Below are 23,103 nucleotides of genomic sequence, written 5' to 3' on the forward strand. Positions count from 1 at the left end.
TACCACGTAGATATAAGATAAATGAATAAATAAATAAATAAATAAAATTAACTATTACACAACAGAATCGGTTAAGTCAACCGTCATGTCTTACAGGAAAAGGAAATTACAAACATCAAATAGAATTATACAGGGGAGATACTCGATAATAATTCTACTGTATAATACATGGCAAAACTATATTGCTAGAACCTTCACAAAATTTCAGCAGAAGTTTCAAGGATTTCATCCTTGATAGTCTTCAAAAAGAGATTAACTTTACATACTGTTACATCTTTGCATTTCCCTTTTCATTGCCATTGATTGTGGGTACTTCGCTCCGTTGGTGATCCAGGAACGAAGGGAACAAAACCCCTTCCACCGAATACAGGACGCATAAATGCATCATCAAACTTACGCCAGTAGTGATGAACGGTATGAGTTGGGGTAGTCAGAAGTGCCCTTATGCTGCTCGGACGGGGAATCTCACTGCTTCCAAGATCGTCTAATGAGTCCTGATTGTCTCCAAGAAGTGGTAGGGTAAATGATTTTGGAGTATTTGCATCTGATGATGCTGCTGAGCTTATATGTTGTTTTGGATGTGGCAGCAAAAACCTTATAAGGGGTTTAGTCATCAAACCAAATACCTGAGCAGGAGAAAAAAGATTAAATGAACATCAACTGGCAAGCAACTGCATGTCTGCTGCCAAACAGTGTAATATTATCTTGGTTTAAAAAGGACATCAACGAAAAGGGCAGTCAACAACGTGGCAGCCAATTGGAAATTTACGATAATTAAACACCCAAGAAGACCATAATTCATAAAACTAAAAGCTGGAATGCATATACACAACCTAGGAAGAGATATCTTACCATTGTACTGAAAAGAACAACTGTTATGGTGCTGGTGATCATTATTGCATTCCCCCGTAAATGGGTATGGCCCAAGCTTGTAAACTGCATTTATGTAACATGAGATTATGAAATGATATAACTCATTTATCACGATAAACAAGGATAGAAAGACAACTTCTTTCCTGGATAACCTCTATTTCACATGTGAATGAATAAAAAGCCCAACTTAATGAGCAGCCTATAATCTACCTTATTATATGCAAGAGCCATTGACACTGCACCCCTCATCAGACCAGCCCACCAGATAACAACCTGAAGAGAATTAATGTTAATGAGCTTCAATGGATCAATGAGTTCAGAACAAAAGTTAAAACATATATACACATATAAGATTCTAGGGAAAAAAGAAAGCTAACACGATTAAAGAAAAATAATCATATACCTGCTGCTTGAAGCCAATCTTCTCAGTAGGTGATTTCTTTGATAAGTTGGACAAAAAGGACAAGGGGAAAACAAAAGCTGCCCTTCCAACCATGAGAAGAGCTAGTAAAATTGAACTAACTGCAACTGATGTTCCAGGACTGCAACAAGTCAAATCAAACATCATGCACAAAATTCATTAGATGGTGTTCCAACAGAGTATTACATTATCCACTGTGAATTTCTGGTAAAGTATAATCCCAAATGGACTTCTCAAAATAATAACATACCTATCACTGACAAATCTCCATTTCTCGATGTCCAATGCATCCATACCAACATAAAGGAAGATAAAAATCTCAGCAACAAACGACATGGTTGCAAATGCATGCCTGTAAGGTTTGGATAAGAAAAAGAACAGTTCCTGATTAGGAAAAACATAATGAATAATTGCCAACTGCACAAGACATATTTTCATATAAGACATACTTGGTAGTGACTCTAGAACTCTCGGTCACATTGTGCCATGTGTAATGTGACATCACAATCCCACAGAAAAATACAGTAAGAATACCACTCAAATAGAACAGCTGCATGACAAATTGAAGTTACAAGATCAAAAGTTACATAACCATCAAACAGAAATAAATCATTTTTCAGAAAGGGTCTTTTTGAAAGACATGTCTTACTTCAGCCAGCATATATGAAAGGTATGCCATGAGCATCATAAGAGCAAACTCACGATCCGTTGAGTGCCTGAATCATATTAAACACTGAGTTACTGTGTCTATATCTACATGGAAAGTAGGGATTAACAGTATCTACTCAAAATAAAATCACTGACTATTCAAGCAAAATGAGATATATATACACACACACACACACACACAGGACTTCACAAATAAATACACCTTTCAAATTTGAGGATTCATCTGGCTTTTAAAAATAAATTTGACTATAGCACAAAAAAGCCAGAATACAAATATCGAAAATGTAAAGCACTTCATACCTGCCAAAGTATAGCTTTTTGATAATGTAAGCACTAAGTAAACCAGTCTGCAAGAAAAAATAATCACATGCATTACTTGCCTTACATGCTTGCATAAACCAATGTGTAATCGAGGATGTGGCAATGTGCATATGCATATGAGGGAGAGAGAGAGAGACTTACTATAACTCCCAGCATGGTGCTTGTGATAAACAAATATAAAAAGCTGCAAATAAACTGCCATGCAATTCTGGGGTTGATATTAGTCAGGTCAAAGCTCTGGAGTGCATTGAAAAGTACCACTGATGTGGCATCATTTACAACACCCTCCCCAAATACTAGACTATAGAGTAAAGGTGTCTCATCCTGATTAAGAACCTGCATCAGCATATGGAATAGATTTAATGCATTGTATCTCATTTGTTCCCAGTTCAAAACATTACTATTAATTTACACTGTATGTATCTCATTTGTTCCAAGTTCAAAACAAATTTATACCATACCTGCAATGTGCAAACAGAATCTGTTGCAGCAAAAATGGCACCAATTGCTGAAAATAGTATCATAACAAAATAAGCTTCCAGAAAAACCAAAATTTGTTAAAATAAAAAAGGACAAAGACAATGAAACTGGGGAAGCATAAATTGAATACCTAGGTAATCCCCTATATCCAGGGGACCGATATCTATCTTCTCAAAGGCTTTTATAGCACCTGCCAGAACAGTTGTAATGATCAGTAATACATATTTCTCTTGCCACCATAAAGCCAAGTCAAGCACATTGATTATTGATGTCAACAAAGACTGAACATCAACAAATTTACTTCCAAGGAATTCTATTTATTCTGTTTTCCTTCATAGGAAAACATAACGCATTGTAAGCAAGAAAGTGACCAAATGTCTGATTTTTGTTGAGATCCTAAGCCAAATACTCCAAGCCACAAATTTAACAAACAAGCCAAACATATATAGAATGACAGCTGAAATGATTAAACCTTTTCACTTCTTATGCTCAAAAGAACTTATGCAATTCAAAGCTTGCTGAATACCATGTTTAGTACAATACTTCTGCAGTTTGATTTCAATTTGATAAACGGCAAGGAAGATTCAAATATTGCAAAGGAATGATTGAGGATAAGATAGCACTTGAAGATAGAAAAAAGGAATGACAAAGAAAAAATGGTTTGGCACAGCAGGAAAACAACAGAGAGAAGCAGCTCCGTCTCTTATGCAGGCCCATTTCGCAGTGAATGGTACAATTTGACAAACTTGGAGAAGTCGAGTTCATGTTGATGTTTAAACATGTCCGTTCGATGAAAATACAGAAGCATAGCACATGTGAAGTTCTCAATTACCTATAGATATGATAGAACAAGATATAAGTGTGCCAATTGCACCGAATAGCATGATAGTGATGAAGTTACGAAAGAACTGCTTCTTTTTCACCTGAAACCTGGCACAGGAAACAGGGTTCAAAAATCAATGATTTAATCAGACTTTAAGAAGTAGGGCATTAAAAATTTAAATAAATCACTAATGTCACCCTTGTACCACAATGAAGTAAAGGGCAAAATGTCAATGCTGGACAAAAGACCAGTGAAACATTGCTCATTATAACGAAAATATTATATGAAAATCACATCTGACAGATTGGAGAATGGTCAAGGATGAGAATTAGATTTCAAGCTATGCAAAGTGCGAGAAATAAGTAGTGTCAACGAGGACTAAAAAGAACAAGAAACATACCCAGCGTTAAATATAATAGGTGGTAGGAGATATATAAAGAAAAGATCCTCGCTGAAGACTAAAAGATGCGAGCTTCTTCCGCCACTAACAAGCAGAATAACAACCCCAGTGCATAAGCCCTGCCAACAATCCATACAACATCAAACATTTCAATATGATGTGCAAGTCACATTATAAATCAGGGAAACAAATACACATACAGGCATAGGTGAAGTCAAATTTACCAACGAGATTTTATTCATTATTAAAATCTCCAAGCAATCAAAAAGCTTTAAAAATGGGAATAAAAAGGAAAAGAGATCTGAAAGAGAGAATCTCACAATCAAAAGGGCTGTAATGGATTCGTTCATCCATCGATTCTCCTCTAGAAGATGACCAATCACAATACAAGCGCAAAGAAGCGCCACAAATAAGTTCATAGAAACAACGGAGGCATGATCAGATGTGTTTAGCTTTTGCATTTTTGACAGAACCGAGACTATATGGGTATCCATTGTATCCGCCTCTTCTCCTTAAATGAAGTTTTTTAAGTCACCAAATATTGATAATTAGGGTGTAATGAGAAATGCGAAAGCTTAGATTTCCATCCAAAACCCAGAATCAAATCTGCTTAGGTCTATGAACTGTCCAAAACCTGTGGGATCTCTGCATTAGCACAAACCAACACGAAAATCAACTTCCAACGAACAGATAAATCATCAATCCTTAAACTAATTCGATAAAAAAATGTTTATTTTTTTCCAATTTTGGATGTCCCACATAAAAGAACAATAATGCACATAAGCTAGCTGGAAATCCATAAACAGCAACTGCCTTTAGGAAGCTTATTCTGTTTTGCTCAATTTCTGATCAACCGAAAGTAAACAATTACCTTCACATTTCCAGGCGCACCAAACAAGCAATGCAAGAAAAGAAAAGTGAAAAAATGAATTAAAATCAAAATATAATCCAAAGCTCAATCCGGAGCTCGATTTGCGCAAAGACAATACAGAGATTTCTAACACAGAGAGCAGAGAAACAAATCTCTGCTTCAAGTTTCTCTTGGACGCGAAAAGATCTCTAGAGCTCCGGCGACAAGATAAGAGAAATGAAATAGACAGATTTTGGAAGAGAAATTTGAAACGATTTTGAATAAGAGAGAGAGTTCTGGAAAGAAAAAGAAAATGAGAAGACGGGAGAGAAAAAGGAGCGAGCGAGAGCCGTGTTGTACGGGTTAACAGATATGCATGATGGAGGAGAGACAAATGAGAAGTTAACGGCAATTCAGGTTAGTCTGATCGCGACCGTTCATTGATTGCGTGGTGTCGTCGGAGGAGAGTATTTAAACTGTTTTAGTGTGAGATTGGATGCGTCATAATATTTTTCCTGATGGAGGAAAATGTGATAACCAATGATAAAGGAGAGATTATTAACTGTAAGTGGTGCACATATTTACGAAAATCATTTTATCTTAAATAATTTATTTATTTTTAGAATTCAGAAAAGTAGAGGAATTTTTTTAATAATATAAAATAAACCGGTTGTTAGATGGTGATTGGATGATAAATTATAAAATGCTTAAAAACCTTCAAAAATTAAAATACATCATAATTTAATATTTTTTATTTTAAAAAAAAGAAAAAAAAAAAAAGAAAGAAAGAAACTTTTGCAAGTTCATGGAATTCCCCTGAACGAAAAATACTTTTAGAAGTGAGATATAAAGGATTCTCACGGATCCACCACTAAAGTAAAAATAGACAATGGATTCTTTTTGGAATAAATTATTTATATAAAAAATTTATTTTTATTTAATTTAATTTAATTTTTGTCCATTATGCACAGTTTTTAGTTTTAAAATAAGTTTTTTAAATAGAAAAATTAATTCGTATGTTAAATACAAAAATTCATAAATTGAAAATTAATTAAATTTTTATAACTTTCTTATTTGTAATCTTGTAATTTGATTTCAACTCGTGATAATATTTAAAAATCAGCCAACTCATCACAGATTTAGGATCACAGGTTTAGGTATCTAATCTCACAATCAAAATCTTCACTACTTAGGGAGAAAGAAAAAAATATGGCAACTTTCTGTGGCGTCCATGTCATTCCACGTTGTAATCTTACTTCTAAACCTCATATATTTAGGTATAAATTTTTAAAAAATTTATTAATTTATCATTATTTCATAATTATTCAATTAAAATATTTTAAATTTTATAAAATTTTATTATTTAATTATTTTATTAAAAAAATAATTAATCACATAAAATATTTATATTGGTTAATCATTAGTAATTTTTTAAAAAAATTCATGAATTAGATAGAAATTGTCCAACATTGTGAATTTAATATTTTTTAAAATTATTTATTTAATGAAAGTACTGACGAAACAAATAAAATATGTGGGACCCATTGGAAGACGTGGGTGGATGAAACGCGGCAGTTGTGAGAGTTATCTGTTAAGCAGTACCATGTTAAGAGAGAGATGTGATAGAAGAGGTTGGCTATGAATCATGATAACTGATAAGTAGTAATGAATCACTGGAGAATCTTTAATTTTTGATATTTTCTGACTAATAACGCCAATGCCAATGCCTGCATGCCTTCTGTTTTTTTGTTTCTTAGCTTCCACTTGGACTTTCTCTCAAACAATTATTAAATTTGGCTCCACATTATTCTCATATCACAATATTGTTTGATAAATTAAAAATCTTTAAAGACTGCTTTTTAAAAATTCAAAGGAAAATATCTGATATTTATCTTATTTTATATTTTAATTTTAAAAAATAAATTTTAAATAAATTAACCATCATTTATATTTAAATATAATTTTAATTAAATTTAAAAAATTAAAATATAAAAATTTAGATATAATATCAAATGTGATATATTATTATTATTATTATTATTATTAAATATAAACTATATAAAAATAATATTAATTCATATTTAAGTATAATTAATTAATATATTTAATTTTAAAAATAATAGTCATTTAACTATTAAATATACAACTCATAATTTCAATCTTAAAAAAAAAATTTTACAATAATAACTCAAAAAATTTATAATAAATGTATTATTTTTAATTATTTTAGATATATTCTTATTTTTTTTTGAATCAAAAATATATTCTTATTTGAATTAAATAAAATATTTACTATAAAGTATGTATATTTATTATTATTGAAAATATAAATGGTATATTTAATAATTAAAATTATTTATTTTTAATTTTAATTTTAAAAATTAATCAAAGTTATATTCTAAATATAAATATTAAATCAGTTTATTTAAAATTTAAATATTTATATTAAAATAAAAAAATATGCAAACATTATATTTTTTCCACTAATCCGCATTTTAAAAATATAAAATTATTAAAATTCAATTTTTTAATTAGTTTTTTTTTTATAAAAAAAATATTTAATTGTTATAGCATGTTGTCTGCACCTACTTTGTGGCAACCACGAATGTTTCTCGAAAATTTAATTCAGATTTGATATCTACGTTTTCGTTTATTTGCCATAAAATAATTTATATTTAAAAGGTATTTTATCATAAAAATTACTATAAAATATTTTATTTCTCATTATTTAATTTTAATATAAAAATAAAATATATTAATAAATTTAAATATAAAAAATTTAATAAAACTTTTAAGATAAAGAAAATAATATGAAAATCAAACTTTGAAGAGTGACGGTAAAATGGATATAATTTTTTTTTTAAATAGAATTAAAAATTAAGGATAAAATACAAACTTTATACGAAAATGAGACTTTTTTTAATTTATAATTTATATATTATATAATAATTATATAAATCTAAAACATAAATAGTTAATTTAATAATTATTAGTTTTAGCCTTATATCAAATCAAGTTCATAATAATAATAATATCAACATTGGAATTTTCTGACGTTGGATAGCATATATTTAATGGAATGGATATTTTTAAAAATTAAATTATTTAAATTTAAATTTAATTTATATTAATATTTTATAAATTTATTTTAAATTTAATTAAAAACTAATTTAAATTATCTGAAACTTCTCTCAAATTAAATTATTATTATCGAAATAGTATTTAAATCGATTTAGTTTTATATATTTTAATTAATAATTTATATAAAAAATATTTAATTTTTAAATAAAAATATATTTTTTTAAAATAGTAAATAAAAATATATAAAAAATTAAATATATTATTATAAAATATATTTTTTATATTAAATTAATTATTTATATAAACAGATTCGAATAATAAATATCTATAAATAAAATTTGAATTCGAATCTATTGTAACAAATATTACTTTTCAAATCTGAATCAATTTCAAATCTTATTATAATTAATTAAATTTATTTTATTAGAATTTATTTAGATAGAATATTTAAAAATATTGAATATGTTGCCATCCCTAAATACACCTAGTAAATCTGAGTTGAATGATAAACCGGATCAAAATCGAATTAGCTAATTGATTTTAATTCTTCAATTAAATTGAAATCGTAAATTAGAGATCTGATTATAGTTCTTTTCCGATTAGATTAGAAATCAAAAAATTCAAACTAACGTTGCAATTCAATTTGGATTCGATTTTAAAATTTTAAAATAAATCAATTTATAAATCATTTTAATTACTACATATGTAAGGTAATTATTAAATAATTAAATTTAAAGTTTATTTGTCTGTATAAAATAATATTTTTATTTAAATATAATATTTTATTTTTTATATTATATATAATATTATTTTATTTTTTATACTTTATTTATTTTTTAATTTTAAATATTTCTACATTAAAACTGAATTGATTATTTAAAAAAATTTTAGAAGCACACAAAGAAGTGGATAAAAATGAAATAAATAAATTGAAGTGGGGAATCCAAAACATGTGTCCATGTGAATAACGTTCTGCCATTTTTTGTCTGTTGTAGTTGTTTGCGGAATAATATGAATACATCCTAGTCCCTATGACAGCCGGTGTGCGCGTGTCGGTCTTGAGTTGAAATTCCTTTAAAAACATGCTTTATAGACTGATTTTTTTAAAATTTTACATTAATTATGGATAAATATATGAATTTATATATAAAAAAATATTTTATGAGTTTTTTTTTTTTATTTTCAAGATTTTTAACAACATGACAAACTCTCACGTCAAGTCATTTGTAATTATTTTTTTATATATAATTAGATTGACCAAATTTCAAACTTAAGACTTCTCATAATCCTGAAGATATATATCAATGAGTTAAAAACTTATAGGTTAGAAGTCGTTTTCTTTAACGAATGCTTACTTTGTTTCTACTTAATAACTTGCATTTCTTTCTAATTTTCATCTCTTTCCATTTTCATGACATGAGATCTTTATTTATTTCGTTTTTACTTTAGAACTATGTGCTTGTGTAGTTGCCAAGGAGACTATGAGATTCTTAATGCTTTCAAATTTTCAAGTAAACGTTATTAGATAGTAAAATTTAACAATGATATCAATAAGGAAATGAGCTGTTAAGCTTTCCTTTTTGCCACCATTGCTCACGAAGGCTTGGTGTGGTAGCTTTGCCTAAAGGTGAACACATGATTCTTTAGCAGTGGAATAAAAGTTACGCAAAATTACATATATATGTTGATCTTGCTAATGCAATCACAATTCACAACGATATGCAAATAAAATTCGGCAAACATGCTGATCAGAACCGAGGAGGTCCCGGAGGAGGAGGCCCGGGTGGGCCACCTGGACCACCAAACAATGGTCCGCAACAGCTCTCTAGGATGCAGCAGCAGCACAAGAAATAAAAACTGCCAAGGAAAAAAAAAATCAGAAAGCAGACACGATCAGCAAATGAAACATTATCACAGGAAAACATAGCTGTTTGATTCTTTTAACAATAACCATGCTTAATTATTGGAGTATAAAATGGAAGAAAGTCAGAAAAGCAGCTAACCAAGAAGATACAATCCTGCATATGCCATTACAGAGAAAATCACAGCAGCCACAGAACCCTGGTCCTCCGGGTGGCGGTCCCCAACCTGGCGGCATCTCCCTCTTTCTAATTACTTTTCACTAGAAAAACTATGAATGTAGAGAGCCAAGAATGCATATGATAAAGGAGTAGCGAGGAAAGAAGGAAACAGAAAGCTTAATGATAAAGGATTCTTGAAAGGATGAAAACCGTGGACTAGCAAGTAGAAAAACCTAACAAGTTTGTTGGGGTTTAGAATAAGCATGCATGATACTCTATCCACTCTTCTCTCAAACCTAACATTCAACTCAAAACCCAACGAGAACCATCATCCTTGGTCCCTGGCATGGGGGCACAGTATTGATTGGTGTGGGCATTGGAAATCAACGTTAGCTGAATTGTACGTGGCAAAATTAAAAGATGATAACGAGGCCTCGTTTGTTTTTGGATTTGTATAGAGGAATCTAGGTCCTGCCCACATACTGCAAGGTTGTAAAAAGCGTTATCCGTGGATTTGCTTGGTTTTTGACTTTTGAAATATGGGGATTGTACACTGTAATAGACTTAATTTCTGGGAGATTACTAACGACTGAACTTTCCTTCCGCCAGCAGGAACTTTCCTTCCAGAATAGTTTAAAATCTGTTATATTTACGTCTGTTGTTATAATATAAAAGAATAATGTAATTATATTGTCACTGTAAGCTGTGAAAATTATAATTTTTTAAATATAAAATAAATTATTTATTAAAATATATTATTATATGTAATAAAAAATTAAATTTCCTTTATAATAATTTTAAAAAACTGTGGTAAAACAATATAGCAATAACCGCTATTAAAATGTTGTTCTCTTAACCCAAAATGTTGTAGTGGTTTGAAGGAAAGAATAAAAATCATATCCCAAATCACCATTCACTAGGTTTTATTTTCCGGGCCAATTAATCTTACCATCCGCTCTCCTTATTTATACCCACCATTCAAAGTCAAAGCTAGTATATTGTTAAAGAAATATTTATTTTTTAAGGTTAGGATATTTTCGAGCGTATTAAATTAAAAAAAAAAATAAAAAATACCATATAATTTTACCAAATTTCCATTAACTTATTTCAGGACATATAGTTTAATTTTGTGTTAGCTTAAATTTATCATTTCCAAATAATAATAATTTCTAGACTTAAAACTATTATAAAATTTATATTATAAAATATTATTATGATATAAAATTAAACCATAAATTTTGAAATAAATTTTATATTTAAAATAAAAAATTAATAAAATTATAAAATATTTTTTTTGTATTTTTTCCTTAAATCTTTTTAAAGAAAAACGTTAAAACCTATATATCCATGTTAATTTGATGGATTGAAGGTAGATAATTCAAGCAAAACACTATCAATACATTCTAACTCTAACCCTCTATTTAGATTCCAAAAATTTCAATTTAATTATTTTTTTTTTTTGGATATTTGCCGCTGAATAGGACTAATGCCTGATAGGAGGAGGCTTATAGATGGCTGAATTATATATATAAATATATAACTGAAATACAAACAATCAAATTTTATAAAAAAATTCATTTGTAGTTGAACTCAAAAAATAAATAATAGTGCGCTCGATCAAGAGATTTATTTAAATTACTGAATTGATTAGAGATATTGATGATTTTTTATATTTTAGGGGCCAATCATCTAAACACTCGTATGTCAACGTATGAAATTAGAGATTTTGAATATCTAAACTAAAACATGCCACTCTCCTTAAGGTGAAAAAACATATATAAGTCAATTGAAGCACATATAGATTATACTAAACCAAACCTGAGAAAGAAAGGAGGTATCCGCATAAGGAGCATTGCCTCTCCCCTTCAAAAACAAGCAGAACCCAAAGGTTAAACTCTATCATTAAAGCCCTTTGTACCCTGCATGCAAAAAACCAACACACCAAAATGATGGAGAAAAACAACTAAAACAAGCAACTTTAAGAGTACCTTCAACTTTTCTTTGAAACTATTTAAGCATACCATTCTAGTTATATTGTAAGGTGAATTATAATTTATCCCCACATTTTTTTCACTTTACTCTTTTAATTCTATTTCATCCGATTTATTTTTTTAACTTTTAAATAAAAAATATTGATACGTGATATATATATATATTTCCACATCAAGAATTAAAATATATTTTTAAACGGGTGATATGCACTCTTATTTATATTATAGGAATTAAGTTATTGAGAATTTGAAAAATTGAAGTAACAAATAGAATGAAGATTAAATCATGAGGATAATGATGTTTTTGAAAAGTTAAGGGGCAAAGCCTATATTAAAACATGGTGCTGGGCATTTGGATGTTGTAATTTCTTATGTTTGCTTGTTACTTTTTAAGGACACGTTTGATCTGTATCAGATTCTATGTTTTTATTCTCTCTTAAAAAAAAAAAAAGAGAAGAAATCTGTCTTGAGACTTTTTGGATCGTTTGCACACTTCCTTTTCCTCTTTTGGGCGAAAACCAAAAAATTCCGACCTGCCGGATTCGAACCAGCGACCTAAGGATCACAGCTACCACTACAGTCCTCCGCTCTACCAACTGAGCTAAGGTCGGTTTGATAGCTAATACCCAATTCGGTTTTAATTCTAATCTAGAAATTGGATGGGAGGATGATAAGAGCCGTTGATGATTAATCACAGAGATAGGATTAGGAATGTAATTAAAACTTAATGGCATTTCTTGCTGCTTACATGCCCCTGGCTTCTAAAGTCATTCGTGACCAGAATTTCTCTTGTAATTCAATTGTTTAATGTCTATTTGTATTTCACTTTTTGTCAGCATAATTTTCAACTAAATACAATCTTTCGATAGAAAAAAACAAAAAAGGCAATATACCATAGAATGTTAGATATCCTACAAACTTCTATTGCACTGGGAAGTGAGGAATCATTTTTAACATCCCTGCAACAACAACTAAAATATTAAAAGTGAATATAATTAATGGGGCTTAACACATGCTTAGAAGTGTTCTGAACCGAGAAGTCTCAAGTTTGAACAGGAAAAACTAAAAAGAAGGGAATGGGTCTCCTGAAAAAATTATTGATTTCTTTCCACTCATTTAGACAGTTCTTACTTTTCACACAAGAAGCTTTAAGAAAAATTTTTTTTTTTCAAAATATACACATTAATGAAATTTTCTCATCATCTCAATTTTCTATCATGAAAATGGGAAACAAAAAGTATAGAAAATTTGATTTCAACCCAAGTAAAATTTCAACCAAAACAATTATATATCTTCCATGTGTGAAGAAGCCAACCACTTGCATTAAGTAGCAGCGTGGCTTCTGCTGTATAGGCAATCCCCTGTTTCACAAATCTGATTTCCCGATATGTATGTATGTCCTCAAAGTTCAGGCTATGCTTTTCTTTTCCTTAAACCGAATTTCGCCAGTTTTGTCTTTTTGGTTCCCCGTTGATGTTTTTGATGATTCTCGCGCATTACCTACGCCATTCTTCTTTCGCCTTAGAGCACCAAGCCCAGCTGGATCAACCAGTGGACCTGACCAAGTTTGCACTGCGTCTTTTGAATAGGTGAATGTAGAGCTATAAGGTATGTCAGCAGGGACAAATGCAGGATCAATATGCTGAGATGATCCTAAAGGATAGCCGAGGGCCCCATCCTGGTGAGGTGGGGGAAACTTTTCACTTTTGCTCTTTGCATTTGCATGGGTAATCAGCCGTCTTCTCTGTTTTACAAACATAACAACATTGTAAACAATCAAAAAAACGTAAGCAAAATTGGAATTGAGTCACCAAACCAATGAAATCTCTCATAGTTGACACGTAAATTACAACAATGCAGATCCACAACTACTACACATTAACTGAACAAAGGAAACAAATGCCGTCTCAGCATATATAATGAAATAGCAAATACATAACTTGAGCTCATTGTAGGGAAAACATTAACCTTCTCTTCCAGAACAAACAGAAATTAGAATTCCTAACTGTCACCAGTCAAAGGATTTTCTTGTCAAATTTAGAGGCAAAATGAAGAGGCCAAGGGTGCACATAAAATTTTACCACTAGTATCTAGTTGATGCTAACTTTATATATTTGGTTATTTCTTGCTTAAGAAACTAAAATCACAGGAAATGATCACAAAATTTTAAGGAGACGACCCACATATAGAGAGGGCTATAAGCTGGTTTCTGGGTCTGAACTGGCAGTTCCAGTCCGTGGAGGGGATAGCCCTGAATCAGACTGCAGGGGTTAGTTCGAATGGACTAATGGTTCCAGTTTGGGGGGGGGGGGGGGGGGACAGAATCAGCCGTTCCCATGACAATTCTGATCCACATTAAGGCCGTGAACTATTGACCAGTTCCAGTACTGGATTTGATCAGGCTGGTTCCAGGCCCAACCCAGAACAAGGTCATGTATTACTCATGCAAAATCAAAACAATAGTCAACAGACATACATCAATATTATATTGAAGTTCTGCATTGGCTTCTGGAGCAGGCATAGCCCTAGCAACCAGTTCACGTGTCCGAGCTTTCTTCGTGTTATCACCTTGTGGTTTAGCAGCAGCTCTTAATCTACATATGAATAAAATTTAAATTAACTACAGTAATTAACAAGAGATATGGATATGCTATGTATATGTCATGCATCTAAAGGAAGGTGAATTGCAGATCATTTCTATAGAAAAGTTTACAATATAAAGTGAATCACATTTTAATCAGAAAAAAGAACATAAATGATGGTGAATATGCTACTACGATTACAATCATGCCAAATCCTGTCCTAGAGAATGTCTATGAATGTTCCAGAATAGTATGATGTCTAAGCTCAGAACACTCTAAAGAAATACTTTCCCTTTTTGCTTGGATAATAAAAAGTACACTACATTTATCATTCTATTAATACTTGGCGAATAACATAACTTCTGTTAACAGATGTCAGTCATAAGTAGGTGTGCAGCCCTATTTCAACTCATGCACACAACACATATGGAGGTTTTACTGAAATGTTGCACAAGAAAAGAAAATAAATCAAGTGAAGGTCTAAAGAGGCACCTTCGAGCTTCATCATCTCGCCGTTTAGCATCCATCTCCTTGCTTGGGGGGTACTTTGGGAGACTAGAAGGTTCACAGGCATAAGGCTCTGTTGTGAAGAACTGCATAGTACAAGGTCAAAAGAAAAATAATAGAGGTTGATACTTGGCTCCAAATATTTTAAGAGTGCAATTTCTTTCTTTCTCTTTTATTGTTATTTTTTTTTTGGCTTGTAGCCTTTTATGAGTTTGTGTGGTTCTCCATAAATGAAAGTTGTTCTGAGAATTCAATATGTAGTTAGAAGACCACTTCAAAATTGAATTAGATTCAGTGACAAAAAGACATGTCAGATTTCATCAGAACTAAGGAGCAATACAAACACCCATCACCCCTCACCGGCCCCTCACAGAAGACTTTTAGGATGATAAGACTTGACAGAAGAAAAGAACACTGGCAACATTACAGAGCACTAAACCAGTTGGAAGAAAAGAGCCCTAAAGAAATTGAAAAGAGAAACTTACTTCACTTCTAAGGGCAGCTGTGGCTGTCTGACGTTCAGCTGGATCAATTGCAAGAAGGGTTTCTATGAGAGGAAATGATGATGGTGGAAAATCTTTAAAGGTTTCTCTTACACATCTTTTGTAAGGTTCTCGGGGTCTAAATAAAGTCGCATTAGGCAATTTTGATTTCTTCCAATAATCATCTGAAGGTGAACCACATAGCTTGTATATCTTATGCAGTTGTTCTACCTAACTCATTGACAAAATAATTGCCATTAGAATTGAGAATACCATATGCATGCAAGTTATCTGTCAATACAAAAGTTATAAGGATGAAGTTCAACAAAAATGTGTGTGCACATGCATATATGTATATCTCAGACAACTTGCAGAGGTTAGTTCCCTCATGGACTTTATACTCCATCATTACAGCATTGCTAACAGAAGTTTTCTGATTGTAAAAAAAAAGGTCTATCGGAATTCTGTACCTAACCAATTCCCAACAATTTTTTTGCCCAGCCAGAAATCAAGGGTTTTGTGAAATTCATCAAGTAATCTAAAGCTTTTTGCAACACCCTATTTCTGGCCCTTTGGCCAATATCATTGTATAAATATATTTGACCTTCAAATTATAGGAATTAAATTGACTACGGAAGATATAAGCACATGCTATACAAAAGGCTAATGAAATTGAATTACAGAAATCCATGCGCTCTTGCAAATTAGAATTTACCTCAGTACGACCTGGCATTATGGGCTTCCCGGCTAATAACTCAGCTAGTATACAACCTGCACTCCAGAGATCGACTCCCACACCATAATCAGTAGCCCCAAGCAGAAGCTCAAGAGGTCTGTACCACAGTGTAACGACCCTACTAGTCATTGGGTGCTTGTGATTGGGATCAAAGAAAGATGCCAATCCAAAATCAGCAATTCGTAGAACCCCTTCATTGTCAATAAGAAGATTTGATCCTTTGATGTCACGATGAAGCACACCACGGTTGTGGCAGTGCTCAAGTCCAGACAATAGTTGACGCATGTAACATTTAACCTGAAATGTGGACTCATGGTAAGATAATACATATATGAAAACTACTTCCGTTATGACACTAAGGAAGCATAGGCATCCACTTGAATATTAAATTTCGAAACTGATATGGACTAACCTGTGGCTCTGAGAACTTTACTCCTGGGCTAGCAGCAAGTCCAGCTAGATCATGCTCCATGTACTCAAATACCAGGTACAAACTACATGACATCCTGGATGTAACTAAACCCTCCAACTTTACAACATTCAGATGATCCAATCTCCGCAAAATGAGGATCTCTCTAGCCATGAACTTCACACTTTCAGGTTCCAAATTATCAAATCGAACCTTCTTTAGGGCAACAATTTTACCCGTTAATAGATCTCTAGCTTTGTACACATTGCTATACGTTCCAGATCCAATCTGCCAGTATGGATGAAAGACACAATAGTGAATAAGAATGCTAATTCCAGAAACAACAATAAATTTGAGAAGGAGTTGTCTCAACAATAGGAATAATTAAATTAGCTAGATGCTTTTGATCATCACATTTTCCTTTCATTTGAAGTAGACTCCAAAATCATTATGACTTGGATTTCAAAAATGGAGAGTTACATCATTCATGACAGGTTCCAGTTAGAGTACACTATACTAACCACAGATTCAATATTAGTTTCAGAACCACCAAATCAACATCAAGAAAAATAAAATTGCACTCGATCTAAATGTGAAACTCACCTTATCTATCTTCTCAAATGTGTCTGCCCGCCGCGGAATCCATCCATTGAGTGCCTCCCCACATACTGCTGATAGCCATGGTGGCCATCCAGCTGCAACCTGCTCACCCCGCAAATGCTTGGGTGGATTACTCAACCTAGGGTTTGGCCTAGACCTTCTCTCCCCCCTAGATTTTTTATCCCCCTCCAATTTCTCCTCCTTATGAGTCTCCTCATTTTGAATCTCAACAACACTACTATTGTCGGTCTTTGTCACAGAAATATCATCTAATTTTCTTCTGGATTCAACACTCAGGTTATTGACCCCTTTAGACTCTGAAACTATGCCAGAGGCTACTTCTTTACCAAGAATACACCCCATTTCTCAAATCTAAGCCTCATTTCTCAACATGGTCTATGTGGGTATATTCACAATCCGGATATACTCACTGCAAATCAAGAAATTAATCGCCAAGCACAAAACAAACCCCCCAAAACAAACAAGTTTATGCGCAACATTATTTCAGTCTGATCTAAAGCACGCAATTCACTATTAGAACAATCTCAAATGATCAAATTGGCATCCTTACATAAGAAAGCATCAAAACCTTGTTTTCCAGATTCAGACCTGTCAAGAATCATAAGAAATAAAAAATCAGAAAAGTCAAAATGATAAAAAAAAAAGAACAATAATTATAATAATAACAAAGTTACAGCTCAACTAATCATCACTGACGCCTGTAAGTAATGAATAAGAGCAAATCATAAACCCAAAGGTTTAAGATTTAGAGGCTTTTAAGATTCATTAACTATAAGCAAAAGATTTTCTTAGAAAAAAATGATCTGGCAAGAGAAAGAGTAACAAGATCAAAGAAAGGTTGCGAGAAGAGAATTGAAGTGAAAATAAGAAAATAAAGAGTGATGTTGAGAGAGACAGGGAGATGGAAAGAGAGAGAAGTAAGGGTTTGTACTTATGTTCTCTTGAATTGGAAGTATTAGTTTTTGGAGCTTGGCTTGCTTTTCTCGTTTCGTTGGTTCTTTCCTTATACGCGAGAGCTAGAAAGAGAGAGAGAGAGAGAGAGAGAGAGAGAGCGAGAATTAAGGAGACAGTAGTAGATCAATACGCCTTTGGCTGTTTCTTCCGAGTCAAACCCCCAAGCTGCCTTGTCTCCTCTCCCCCTCTCTCTCTCTCTCTCATCATGCATTTTCATTCCTTCTTCGGAAAATTATAAGAACAAATTTATTAATTAATTTTTAAAAATATATTTAAAAAATAATTTATTTGTCTCATAAATTTTTAAAATTCAATAGTTTAATATTCATATTTTGAATTTTATTATTTTAAAAATATATTATTTTCAAATATAAATACAAATATTTTTAAGTTGACCGATAAAAAATACATTGTTGATTTAAAAAAAAAGATATATATGTGTTATTTTAATATAATTTACTGATGAAAACATAATTTATTTTTTCAAAACTATTATTTAACTTGATAATTGAAAGATGATCTTGGCTAAATATTGTTTTATTTTTTAAATATTTTATTCTCATTTTCAATTTCAGTATTCTAATTCTAAATATCATAATTATTTTAAAAACATTAAAAAAATAATGTCAAATATTAAAAATCAGTTAAGATTTGTGATAATATGCAATTTTTAATTATTATTTTAAAATATCAATTAATAATTAACAGATTCTATCTATTCATAACATACAGAGCTTAACCAAATTCAATAAATTTAATCACTCAATTATATATACCTAAAGATTATTCTTTTTAAGGCCCATACTCTGTCTTATAACAGAAATCACTAATCAATTATGAGGACAGCTTGCCTCTCTCTCAGGAAGTACATTCTTACACACCTCCATAGGCAATCGGAAAATACAATGGAAATAAAGCTAACAAACAAAAAATGATTAAAAAAATTTTATACAGCAAAGTATGGAGTTGCTGCGTAATTTCTTCTGCAAAAATCGCTGGATAGCCTGTAACAGTGGAACCTCTACTTTCCTTGGTCATTTTTTCTCTTCTTTTTCTCTTTTCTCTTGATTGGCATGTCAGGTTCTTCATCTTGTTCAGCATGCTTTCGCTTCTTTTTCTTTTTTTCTCCTGCATCAACATTTTCACTCTCATTTTGCACATCGTTGCTTTCAGTTTCAGCTTGATGCTTCTTTTTCTTCTTTTCTTTCTTTGCTTTTCCTTCACCTTCCTGCTCAGCAGTGCTAGTTCCATCATTTTGCACAGCTGTTTCCCCTTCATCTGCTTTTTTCTTTTTCTTCTTCTCTTTCTTTTGCTCACCAGTAACAGGAGCTTCTTCTGCCACTCCTCCAGTATGAGATGGTTCTGTCTCACTCTTCCTCTTCTTTGGGACGATTTCTTCCCCATTCCCAGAAGTGGAGTCTGGTGTTCGCCCAAGAAGAGCATCCGCAGAAGGATTATAAGCCTGCAACAGAGGAAAAGGGAAGTTGATAATTAGCTGAAAAGAAAAAATAGATGTAAGAGAAAACTAGAAACTATACATCAGACCGAAGATGGACCTTGGCAGGAGTGATCAATCCTCCAGCTCCCTTCTTTCTATCCTTGTCATAGGCTTCTATTTTAGGTTTGCCTTTAGCAGATCCAGCAGAACGAGTCAATTCTCGCCCTTCAAGATTCCTTAACCGTGCTTCAAGCTAAAAATACTCACATCTAAGTTGTTATTCCACTGAAATGAATAAATAATGCAAGCTTTTCTTAGGCAAAAAAATTTTCAAGTACCTTGGCACGGTTTTCCAGTCCAAGAGAGTTATCTTGGCCATCTCCAAGAGCATCATATCGAATTGCCAGTGCTGCTTTTGCAGCTAACGATCTGGAAATTTTCCCCTTCAACTTGGGAGCTGCCTGACCAACCAAGGATGCATGGAAAATTAACCCGTATTTGGGAGTTGAATGCTTTGTCTTTAAAGCTCTGAAAAGAGCCTTTTCTGCCCCAAGAATTTGAACTGTACTCCCAGGCTGCTTTGCGAGATTCAATAAGCTACCCCCATGAGCAATGAGACGAGCTCCAACAAGTTCCCCAACAAGGGCAGTCAAATTTGGTGCAATGGTGTTCATCCTGCTTTTTAAATAATCATACAGCTGAGTTCTATATTCAGCTAGAGATAAAACCTGATCACAGAGTTCTCTAATATTCATCAAATCGACTTCACTGACTTCAGTTCCCATGGATATTAAAGATGCATCCTTCAGCTCTGTCTCAACTTCTTCTGGTAGTATCTGTGATATTTAAGAGAAAGAAAAATTCGGAAACATTTTTTATGAGCATGATTTAAATCCTCTTAATGTGAAACTGATGTCTGTGCATATTGTTAATAACAACTCTGAAAGACAACAGTTAGGCAAAATACTGTTCAGGTGGAATCCTGGGCAGCACATGGCATAAGCCTACAGATAATATAACCTCCAAAAAGGAGGACTGTGCTTATAGGCAGTATCCATGATTTCATAAGACCATAAGCCATGCATGCAGACAAAAACCATGTGATTAAAATAAAGAAAGATTAGAACATCACCTCAGAGAAATCAAACTTTGCAGCATTGTCACGACTGCCCATCAGTTTCACCACTTTGGCATATAGGATGTTGTCTTGTACAATCTTAGCAAGTTCAGGAAAATGCCAACCATACCATTCTCTAACTCTCATTGCATATGTGTTAAGCTCCTTATCAAGATCATCAAGCAAACCAATAGCTTGAATGACCATTGTATCAACCTAAAAAAAGGAAAAAAAAAAATAGCAAGAGCTAAGATGACACAACAGCCCAAAGAAAGCCGCACATTGTTTGTGAGACTTGGTGATGTAAGACTACTAAATATCTTATCCAGCGAAAATTTGTTAGGCTAATTGAATTAAGAATCTTTGTCAGAAAAATCAATCTTTTTCCCTTGCGATAAAACACCCCTTGAGAAAAAATAGCTGAACCCATGTGAGGTCAGAACAAGATTGGATCTTTAGGTTTATCAATGGATATATAAAAACCCGACTTCAAGCAAATCACCAAGGACTTCCCAAGTGACAAACAAGTAATTGTAATTGATACATTCAACAGCCAACACCAGAGAATGAAATACAATTAAGACCATCAAAGCACTACCATGTGCTCTCAACAGAAAAAGGCACAGAGAGGAAGCTTCAACTATAAAATTACTAAGGATAAGCTTTATTATGAATACCTTATCGGGACTGAACTTCAGTTTGTACCTAGACAGACTATGAGATAAACCCAAGCTCATTGGTGCCAAATCTTGAGTGCCTAGACCGGCTATGAGTTCAGTCAACTGACTCCTAACACCCCTCATCAATTCCATGACAGCGCTGCTGTGAACACATTCTATTTTCTGCAAGACAATAAAGGCTCCAACTAAGACAAGCTCAAAGCCAGTTATAATTGAATATGTCTGCCGTAAAAACTACTAGAGAAATAAACATACCAGTTTTTCCTTGATAGCATTTCCAAGCTTTGAGTCAGCCACAGCTAAAGTTTCACCCTCACAGTGAGCCTGCAAAAACTTGCGGAGACCTTTGCTAGCTGTGCCTTCAATTATCTTTGTTGCAGCTTCTAGAGCCTCTGATGTATTCTCAAACTTGGAAAAAGCTTTCAACTTGACAACCTGATGTTTACACAAAGGTAAAAAAAAAAAAGTAAAATTTTGGAACTAATATGACATTATAACAGAAAAAGTAAATTCGACTATCCTAGAGAGATGATTCCATCACATATTTCAGACAATTGTCAATGACAACCAAAACAGTAAATTCGTCACGGCCTATGACTGCACAGGATGTATGCAAATTAAGTTGTCAACCAAAAAACTACACACTGGTTCATCATTCAAATCTTCAGTGCCATGCGTGTGCACGCGAGCACACACAACCACACATGGAGAAGGCGAACCTTTCTTGCTGAGTCTGCAGTGGAGAACTCTTTCCATACGTCCTGCAACAACAACACAAATGGAGTACTTAATGTAAATTAGAACTTGAATTATCTAGTATTCAGAATTTGATAATCGAGAGAACATAATGGAGCATTTACAGGTGGGCATTTAAGAAACAGAAAAAAAAATGAACATTCCAAAAGCAAAAGTAACAGAAAATATGAACCCGTATTAGTTTCTTCTGCTTTCCGGAAACCCAAACGGTGTAAAATAAAAGGTTCAGCAAAGATTACCTGAACTTTAGCTAGCTTCCCTTCATCCAAAACTTTGAAGAGGGCAAAGCCCGCTGGCGTCTCAAACAACACAAGCATACCTCAGCGGCTCAAAACTGACCTGCAATATCAAAGTTTCCCAATTTTAACAACCATGCATGGTTTAGACCAAAACCATCTCGCATTCCGCCATTAACAAGCTCCCACAGAAAAACTCTTTTATCAGCTATTCTTGTGAGACCACTGAAGCAGAGATCACGCATGAAAGATAACAAATGATAAAGATATACAAATTCATGCCTTTTCTCCTAAGGTTAGTGGAAAGCAGTCACGCGATTGCTCACCCTTTCACGCTGCGCGAGTGACACAGAGAGAAGGAACGAGAATTAGGAGGAGATCTCCTAGGTTTTTTTTTTTTTTTTTTTTTTTTCCCTCACTCCTAGGGTTTAAGAAAGGGACTTCAGAGTTCAAAGTCCCGGTGCGCTTCAAAGGGAAAACTGTGATACTCGCCGTTTTAATTGATTTAGCACTTGCTGTTACATAGCGGACACCTGTCTCCAATGGGGATATCTTAGGGATTACAGTTATGAAAGTGGACATTTTTGGTATTAGGATTTTAGCCTTTGGCTTCTAAGTCGTAAGAAAGAACGGCGTGTGAGCTTTCTACTATAGG

General features: G+C 32.8%; 3 protein-coding genes, 1 long non-coding RNA gene and 1 other non-coding gene across 12 annotated transcripts; all 5 read right to left on the reverse strand.

The window, feature by feature from the left end:
• Positions 1–30: 30 nt before the first annotated feature.
• On the reverse strand, positions 31–5,219 carry LOC110621072 (sodium/hydrogen exchanger 2). Of its 2 annotated transcripts, none has more exons than XM_021765123.2 (15): positions 4,859–5,219; positions 4,308–4,632; positions 3,988–4,106; positions 3,597–3,694; positions 2,895–2,954; positions 2,746–2,792; positions 2,379–2,620; positions 2,264–2,341; positions 1,944–2,010; positions 1,744–1,844; positions 1,545–1,646; positions 1,277–1,415; positions 1,084–1,146; positions 853–936; positions 31–626 (listed from the first exon to the last, which is right to left on the reverse strand). In XM_021765123.2, the coding sequence occupies exons 2-15, from the start codon at positions 4,479–4,481 to the stop codon at positions 291–293; spliced, it is 1,710 nt and encodes a 569-aa protein (XP_021620815.1). In that variant the 5' UTR covers positions 4,482–4,632; positions 4,859–5,219; the 3' UTR covers positions 31–290. The 2 variants fall into 2 exon arrangements, with proteins under 2 accessions (XP_021620815.1, XP_021620816.1); XM_021765124.2 differs by having other exon boundaries at positions 2,264–2,310; positions 2,426–2,620; positions 4,859–5,216.
• Positions 5,220–9,402: 4,183 nt separating this feature from the next.
• On the reverse strand, positions 9,403–10,538 carry LOC110621136. Its single transcript, XR_002488924.2, has 2 exons — positions 9,922–10,538; positions 9,403–9,775 (listed from the first exon to the last, which is right to left on the reverse strand). It is a non-coding gene; the product is annotated as an uncharacterized LOC110621136 (long non-coding RNA).
• Positions 10,539–12,457: 1,919 nt separating this feature from the next.
• TRNAY-GUA lies at positions 12,458–12,541 on the reverse strand. The gene is given in 2 exon segments: positions 12,458–12,493; positions 12,505–12,541. It is a non-coding gene; the product is annotated as a tRNA-Tyr (tRNA).
• Positions 12,542–13,114: 573 nt separating this feature from the next.
• Positions 13,115–18,403, reverse strand: LOC110621137 (probable serine/threonine-protein kinase At1g54610). 2 transcript variants are annotated; one of them, XM_043958698.1, is made up of 8 exons: positions 18,199–18,398; positions 17,250–17,855; positions 16,650–16,934; positions 16,217–16,534; positions 15,505–15,732; positions 15,005–15,105; positions 14,407–14,524; positions 13,115–13,674 (listed from the first exon to the last, which is right to left on the reverse strand). In XM_043958698.1, exons 2-8 carry the CDS (start codon positions 17,607–17,609, stop codon positions 13,339–13,341), a joined length of 1,746 nt encoding a protein of 581 aa, XP_043814633.1. In that variant the 5' UTR covers positions 17,610–17,855; positions 18,199–18,398; the 3' UTR covers positions 13,115–13,338. The 2 variants fall into 2 exon arrangements, with proteins under 2 accessions (XP_043814633.1, XP_021620928.1); XM_021765236.2 differs by lacking the exon at positions 15,505–15,732 and having other exon boundaries at positions 18,199–18,403.
• Positions 18,404–19,028: 625 nt separating this feature from the next.
• On the reverse strand, positions 19,029–22,914 carry LOC110621138 (probable nucleolar protein 5-2). Of its 6 annotated transcripts, none has more exons than XM_021765237.2 (9): positions 22,775–22,914; positions 22,452–22,730; positions 22,176–22,217; positions 21,712–21,891; positions 21,454–21,618; positions 20,792–20,992; positions 19,998–20,495; positions 19,778–19,912; positions 19,029–19,683 (listed from the first exon to the last, which is right to left on the reverse strand). In XM_021765237.2, exons 2-9 carry the CDS (start codon positions 22,527–22,529, stop codon positions 19,243–19,245), a joined length of 1,740 nt encoding a protein of 579 aa, XP_021620929.1. In that variant the 5' UTR covers positions 22,530–22,730; positions 22,775–22,914; the 3' UTR covers positions 19,029–19,242. The 6 variants fall into 6 exon arrangements, with proteins under 6 accessions (XP_021620929.1, XP_021620931.1, XP_021620930.1 ...); XM_021765239.2 differs by having other exon boundaries at positions 22,452–22,551; positions 22,775–22,900; XM_021765238.2 differs by having other exon boundaries at positions 22,452–22,551; positions 22,731–22,863.
• Positions 22,915–23,103: the final 189 nt, after the last annotated feature.

Source organism: Manihot esculenta, chromosome 8 (genome assembly GCF_001659605.2).
Source record: "Manihot esculenta cultivar AM560-2 chromosome 8, M.esculenta_v8, whole genome shotgun sequence".
NCBI lineage: Eukaryota > Viridiplantae > Streptophyta > Magnoliopsida > Malpighiales > Euphorbiaceae > Manihot > Manihot esculenta.

Coding starts and splice junctions, on each gene's coding strand:
- LOC110621138 (XM_021765237.2), bottom strand. CDS start 22,529: ATGCTTGTGTTGTTTGAGACGCCAGCGGGCTTTGCCCTCTTCAAAGTT. Junction 22,218..22,451: donor GGAAGCTAGCTAAAGTTCAG/GTAATCTTTGCT, acceptor TTGTTGTTGCAG/GACGTATGGAAAGAGTTCTC. Junction 19,684..19,777: donor GATTGATCACTCCTGCCAAG/GTCCATCTTCGG, acceptor CCTCTGTTGCAG/GCTTATAATCCTTCTGCGGA.
- LOC110621072 (XM_021765123.2), bottom strand. CDS start 4,481: ATGGATACCCATATAGTCTCGGTTCTGTCAAAAATGCAAAAGCTAAAC. Junction 3,695..3,987: donor CCTATTATATTTAACGCTGG/GTATGTTTCTTG, acceptor TTCCTGTGCCAG/GTTTCAGGTGAAAAAGAAGC. Junction 1,647..1,743: donor AGTTCTAGAGTCACTACCAA/GTATGTCTTATA, acceptor CAAACCTTACAG/GCATGCATTTGCAACCATGT.
- LOC110621137 (XM_043958698.1), bottom strand. CDS start 17,609: ATGGGGTGTATTCTTGGTAAAGAAGTAGCCTCTGGCATAGTTTCAGAG. Junction 15,106..15,504: donor CAGCTGCCCTTAGAAGTGAA/GTAAGTTTCTCT, acceptor TGTACTATGCAG/TTCTTCACAACAGAGCCTTA. Junction 13,675..14,406: donor AACTTCAATATAATATTGAT/GTATGTCTGTTG, acceptor TTTGTAAAACAG/AGAAGACGGCTGATTACCCA.